Below are 7,259 nucleotides of genomic sequence, written 5' to 3'. Positions count from 1 at the left end.
AGCTCCAAGGAGATTATGTTGAAAAATAAAAAAAAATTTACCCAAAAAAAATTGTTTTTATACTTCATTCTAAGGACTTATTGAACTACCCTCGTATCAATTTGGCAAAAGCGAAAAACAAAATTTAACGTTATTGGATGTATGTACTCTGTTAATCCGACTATAATAGAACTATTGTATTGCAGCAATATTACTTCCACAAGGAAAGACTGTACATAAAACTTTCCGTATGGCAGTTCCTTTATTTTCTGATTCCGTCTCCCGTATAAAAACTCAATATAAAGATGCTTAATACTTACGAGTAGATAGTTTTATTTGGGACGAAGCTACAATGGCGGGAAAGTATGCTTTGGAATTAGTAGATCGAATATCACGTGAGTTTATGAATGTTAATTCACCAATTGGTGGAAAAATTATAGTTCTTGGCAGAGATTTGAGGCAATTACTGCCTGTGAAAACTCATGCAACTCGCAGCGAATTAGTAAATTTATCGATTAAATTCAGTTCACTTAGAAAACATGTCTCTATATTTTGACTAACAGAAAATATGAGTACTTTACCACATGAAGCAGAATTCGGAAAGTATTTATTTTCGGTGGAGATGGTACCTTAAATGACAATAAAAATTATTTAATAACCCCAGAAAAAAGTGTAGCTACTAGAACCGATGATATAGTACAGAAAGAATTTATACAGGTGTAGATAGTGTTGAAAATTGTGAAAATGGAGTTACAAATGATGGAATACTACCAGAACACTTGAACAAATTGAATCGATTAAGAAACAATTGTATTGTTATGCTAGTTCGTAATGTTTCTATTAACGAAGGTCTTTGTAATAGTACACGTTTGCAAATAATCGAACTTGCAAATAATCTTCTACGATGTCGCATTTTAACAGGTGATAAGGCAGGGGACATTGTCTTTATACATCGCATTACATTGTATTGTGAAGGACGATCTTTCGATACTATCGGTTAAATCTTCGTAAAGATGTATTTAATCATGGACAATTGTATGTGGCATTTTCCCGAGTTCGATCTTGGCATTCACTAAAAATTTTCCTATGAGAGCAGCGGCAAAATAATATTATAAAGAATTATGTGTTTATAGAAATATTCAAATAATTGTGTATTTTTAAATACTAAACATAATATTGAAGTCAAATTAACTTTCATTATAAATTGGATATTGCAAAATCAAAAAAAACAAATTCATATATTCTTGGACAAAAATATAGAATAAACTGAAACTATGTAAATCTCATAATAAAGGAATACATAAAATATGATGAAATATAATACTTTCAAAAAAAAGTAAACGGGCGCGCGGTAGCGCGCGTTCGATCTCGTATAAATTAAATCACACAAATAAAATTGTTTTCTTTTTATATTTCAGTACAAAATTTTCAGGAACTGTTCGTAGGAAATTCTAATTGTTCGTAAAAAAGTTCTAAATTTATCCATACATTTTTCATAGAATGAAGGATTTAATGTTTGATTTTTTTATCCCGTATCCGAGACCTAGATACAAGTTCGTGACTTTTTTACGGATAAATTTTTTCCGTGTGTACCACTACAGAGCATAGTTATCACCAGTGGCTCTTCCAGTACTGAAATATTCCAGTAAATATTCGGGCGCAGTAGTAAATTTCTAATCATACATTTTAATTTTTGAAATAATTATTGATTTTTTTACAAAATTGTTTTAATATAAATAAATGAAGGAGGTAGACATTTATAAAAATATATCTTTGTTTAAAACCTGTTTTTCACTAATAACTCACTTAATATATTAATTACCTCAATGATGCTGGAATGACTTCCGCATTTACTGCGATGATAATGTTACCAGCAATTCTCATCGTGACGACTATGGTAGCTGATAATACCAACATATATGGCACTACTTGAGCCCAATTTACTCCAAAGCTGCATGTTATGGATATTATAAACATCAGGACTAAAAAATTAATAGAACACCTTAATTTAATTCAATAAATAAAACTCTAAAGAGAAAAAAAAATCCTTTAGATTTGTAATACAACTCTAATTAGTAACATATTTGTGAAAAGTTACTCACGCAATAAAGAATCTTTCCTCGTTTGAGTGGTGATTATAAATCCAACGAGGAAGGCAAACCCGACTGTGGAGGATGCAATAATTGTGGAATTGATGTACACTGCAGCCTCTATGTGTGACTGAAATGTTATTAAAATAAATTAAGAGTTACTCTCATTTGCAGCGTACATACCGATTTGTAAGGAAAATATCCGAATAGAACCTTCGAGATGAACAGAAAACAATGTCAGTGGGGAAGAAAAAGGGTCGTTTGAAAAAACAATAACAGGAACTCGACGTTGCATTGAATTGGTTTTTGTTTGATTGAATTAATATTTTAAGACAGTAAAATTTAATTCATTTTAAAGAAAATCAAATTTTAATATAAGAAATAAAAGAAATATACTCTAGTAAAATACATTCAATACCTTCTATGTTATATATACGCAAGTATATATAGAGGACAACGATCCCCCTAATTTTATTCCAAATCGGAAAAAAAAATTCCCTAATTTTTTATTTTTTTATTTTAACAGGTGCCGGGTTTGACTTGAAGTTTCCCATGCAAAATGCATGAGGAAAAATCACTTTTTTGAGTTTTTAGAATAATTTTTTAGGGTTTGAAAAAATGTGACGGCAAAGTATGGGGGCCTGTAGAGAATTATCCAACAAAGAATTTCATCTATCAGACATATGAGTTTGACTCCCCTAACACACCCCTACGAGTACCTGAAAACTACCCTTAAAACCAAAAACATCAATTTTTCATGAAATCGACCTTTCGAACACTGTATTCTCGAATTTTTTATTTAACATTATTATTATTAATATCGATAAATAATTATTAATATTGGTCTAGTGGATATATTTATTATCATTGGTTAATTAATTTTCAATCATTTAAGCATATGGAATTTGTTTAAATAATTTTTTTTCTCGAAAATTCGCTTTTCCCCCTAAAAATTATTAATATTAGCCTAGTAGAATATTTATTAACATTGGTTAATTAGTGTTACATTATTTAAACAAATGCGATTTGTTTAAGCAATTTTTTCCGAAATGTTGTGTTTTTCTTTAAAAATTATTACTATTTGTCTAGTGGAATATTTATCAACATTAATTCAATAATTTTCAACTGTTTAGACAAATAGAATTTCTGTAAATAATTTAGTAATTCAAAATTATTAATATTTCTTCAGTGGAATATTTATCAATATGGTAGATTAATTTTATTTAAAAAATTTTTTAATAAAAATTATTAATTAAATATTAAAGATATTAATTATTAATTAGTTATTAATTATTACTGATAAATATGCCACTAGACTAACAGTAATAATTTTTATTTTTAAAAAATCGAAATGAAATTATTTAAACAAATTCCTTTTGTTTAAATAATTGATAATGAATGACCTAATGTACATAAATATTCCACTAGACCAATAGTAATCATTTTTAGGGAAAAAACTAATTTAAAAAATTATTTAAACAAATTCCATTTGCTTAAACAATTAAAAATTGATGAGCCAATGTTGTTAAATATTTCACTGCACTAACAGTAATAATTTGAAGGGAAAAACGTTTTTTTGCAAACATTTTTTTAGCAAATTCCATTTGTTTAAAAAATTAATTAACCAATGATAATAAATATTCCATAAGTCGATTTCATGAAGAATTAACTTTTTTTGTTTTAAGAGTAGTTTTCAGGTACTCGTCGGGGTTTGCAAGGGCTTTCGAATCCATATATAAGATACATGTAGTTCTTCCTTGGAATAATTCTCTACAGGCCTCTATACTTTCCCGTCTCATTTTTTAAAACCCTAAAAAATTATTCCAAAAACTCAAAAAAGTGATTTTTCCCCATGCATTTTACATGGGAAACTCCAAGTCAAAACCGGCACCTGTTAAAATCGAAAAATAAACAAATAAAAAATTGGGAAATTTCTTTTTTCGAATTTGGAATGGAATTGGAGGGATCGTTGCACTCTAAAAAATAAAATCCTTTTTGAGCCACCCTACAGTGCATGTTACAGTCACAGAATCGTTTTAAAAATAAGTATGTTGTTTTTCATATTATAATACAAATATTATTTTAAAATATTGAATATCAAATTATTACCGGGATGCAAGTATCCGCATGTATACTGTAATTTTGACTAAAATTGGGAATTTGCAATTTAGATGGGACCAGCATTTCGCACATGGTAAGTGTCTTGTTTGATGGATATACAGAACGAAATTTCCTGCCAAAATTGTTCAGCATGATGAAAAGCTGCGGCACCCACAATCTCATCGTGTTTAACCTGCAACAACGTCAGCAGATCATGTGTCGCATCGTTTCGTACGGCTGGATATATGCGGATTTCGCTGAAATTTAGTTTCAAATTACTCACGACTAATTTACATGCAGAAAACTTCAAGTCGCAATTTCGCGAATTTAAATAAACAACAAGGTAATGTATTCATACTACAATGTTTTGATGAAAGAGGAAGATAATATCGGCCTTTTAATAATATATCATTAAAATTCTATTTAGTCTACGATAGTTTCATAATAATATAATAATAGACCTATATAGAAATTAATTATACTATAATTGTCAACAGTTTGGTAAAATTGATTGAAACCTGTAAAAAAGTAGAAGTATCCTTTACAACTTCTAAATTTAAATAAGTCAAGGTTTTATTAGAGATCCTCTAGCCTTCTTTCTAACTTTTTCATGTAGTCCGGTCACATTTGTTGTTAATATCTCAGATAAGAAACATGGTAAAAAAAACTGTACAATGCATGTTAATGAGCCCTTATTTTTGTCTGGATTGCATGCTTAGAGGTTATTGTGCAAAAATCTGATGAGGTAAAAATATGCGTAGAAAATTTCGATTTTTTTTATTTATTCTTCAAAGCCTTAAGAACTTATATCTATTTCAAAAATGTCATATTTTTATAAACCTGACTATGAAGTAGTTTACAAGACAAAAAATTATCTTCAATACTACTGCAGCTACCGAAACGAGCCAGGGCTGTTAATGTTTGAAAAAGAAAAAGTATTAACACCATATAAATGGATTATATAAAAACAGTGAACTTAGGATAACTAAGGATCTAGAAGCCCGCCCGGTTCAATGAAGCAAACATCTCTACTGTGTCATTATTGATCGAACGTTTTGATATGGTTGTATTGACAGAAAATTAATATATTTTTTACATTTTGTTCGTTTTCCTAGGTGCAGTAGTACTGAAGATAATTTTCACTTGAAAACCACTTTATAGTCACGTTTATGCAAATGATTAATTGCTTGAAAAATATATAAGTTCTTAAAGTTTTTAAGAATAAATAAAAAAAAACATCGAAATTTTTCAGTTGAATTTGACAATACAGGAGCTTCTCAAAGTCGACCTATCTACTCCAAGCGCATTATTTCGGTGCTTTTCGACAAATAAGGGATGACAGTTCCTCAACAGATTTTTGCACAATAACAGCTATGCATGCAATCGACGCAAAAATAAAGACAAATTGACATGTACTGTACGGTTTTCCTTACCATTTTTCCTCTCTGAGATATTCATGAAATATTTTAAAAATATTAAATTTGTTCCAAAATAATTTGTATCCGCCCTTAACCTTAATACCTAACCTCTTAAATCATGTATAATCTTCGTCAGATAAGTGTTACTTCTGTTCTGTACTAAATTCTCTTGAAAATAAACTTGTGACTTGAAAATCTGGCCAAATCGAGCCAATCCAAATTCATAAAAGTTCACATCAGCATCAATATGAATTAGAGTATCCCGTATCTCAACCCTCCCTTGAGAATCTCTAAGTTTAATTAATAAATTCATTTCACTAGATCCAGCCAAGTGTCTAATTACTTTACACTAACTAATTTTTAATAGGTCACCCCGTTAGTAGACCAATACTATCAATCGGTAGTGTACATTGAAGTTATAAGGTTTTACTTTTTTTAATATTTAAAATTTGGTAGCATCTCGAGTAAAAATGCTTTGTCTTGATTTCTACTTGAATTTCCCCCAATCAACACTGAGAAATATATATTGCATGAATTACAATATATATATCGTAATTCCTGCGCTATATATCGTAACTATCGCATTATAATAGCGCAAAAACGTAATATCGTACATTGCAAGTTTTTACATTATATATCGCATAATTGTGCAATCTATAACGTAAGAATTTAAATTTATTACGCTCTCACATTGTATTTCTTCTTTTGTGATCTCGCGAGGGTTCGAGTAGTCAGCAAGCGATCACAGAAAAATGAAAGATAAAGTTTACATCGAATCTTTAACCTTACTTGGATAATCTTTCATCTTATAATCGCAATCCATTTTTAATCCAGGGGTAGCGACAGTTAAACGCCAACGCTATCCAGCGTCGTTTAACTTCATTAAATTTGAGAGAAATGGGGATTCCCATCTGTCAGTTACATTTTGCGCTTTTTTTTAAATGGTATTAAATAAGTTCTAGTTCGTCTGCAATAATGTGATTTATTTCGGAGGAAATTTATAATTAAGAATAAATTTTTGTTTGTGTTTTCTGTTGTTGATTCTAAATGTTTTATCGAAATGTGCTCACTCCAACTCGAAGCAATCGATGAGTTCAGAATTACTTTCCTAACCTCAGTGAAATTTTCGCCGAAATATGTTTAATTATTAACCGTTGCAGGTCTTATCTGCAGCAAATTTTTACTTTTTTTCTGTGATTGTTTTAAATCTGGTGTCCCAATTTATAGCTCGAACTTACTCATACTCTGCCTTTTCCCACTGCTGCTAAGGACGCCGTAGCAGACGACAGAAACAAAATTTAACTAATTTTTTTATGTGATATTATTGCATTATAATATCGTACAAAGCTCTGTGACATGATCTTAAGTTATCATATTGAGCTTTCTTGCAATATAGCGGTTTTGCGATATCATTGTGCGATGTCTTTTTCTCCGTGAAGATATGCTGAAGTTGAAAAGTTTGATTTCAACATGTCTCAGTTTGAGACGGAGCCAGATTTCAATGTATGTCTTGGAGAGAAGTTTCTATGTGTTAAAGATATATATTTATGTCTTGACTCGAATTTTTATCACTACAATGGGAGCCGCTTATAACTTTGAGTCTATACCTGTCCTAACAAAAAAGGTCATTCTATCATAAAAACTAATATTTGTTAATGATTAAACAACCTTG

General features: G+C 29.9%; 1 protein-coding gene across 1 annotated transcript in view; it reads right to left on the bottom strand.

Moving 5' to 3' along the window:
- Positions 1-7,259, bottom strand: part of LOC117180274 (synaptic vesicle glycoprotein 2B-like) — a 66,154-nt gene that overhangs the window by 5,949 nt on the left and 52,946 nt on the right. The window contains exons 8-10 of the mRNA XM_033372677.1: positions 4,179-4,362; positions 2,082-2,199; positions 1,802-1,961 (exon numbers count right to left, since the gene is read on the bottom strand). Of these exons, the coding sequence (XP_033228568.1) occupies positions 1,802-1,961; positions 2,082-2,199; positions 4,179-4,362 (462 nt within the window). The remainder of the gene's footprint in view (positions 1-1,801; positions 1,962-2,081; positions 2,200-4,178; positions 4,363-7,259) is intronic.

Source organism: Belonocnema kinseyi, chromosome 9 (assembly GCF_010883055.1).
Source record: "Belonocnema kinseyi isolate 2016_QV_RU_SX_M_011 chromosome 9, B_treatae_v1, whole genome shotgun sequence".
NCBI lineage: Eukaryota > Metazoa > Arthropoda > Insecta > Hymenoptera > Cynipidae > Belonocnema > Belonocnema kinseyi.
Note: the sequence above shows the minus strand (reverse complement) of the source record. Positions and strands in the feature narration are given on the sequence as shown.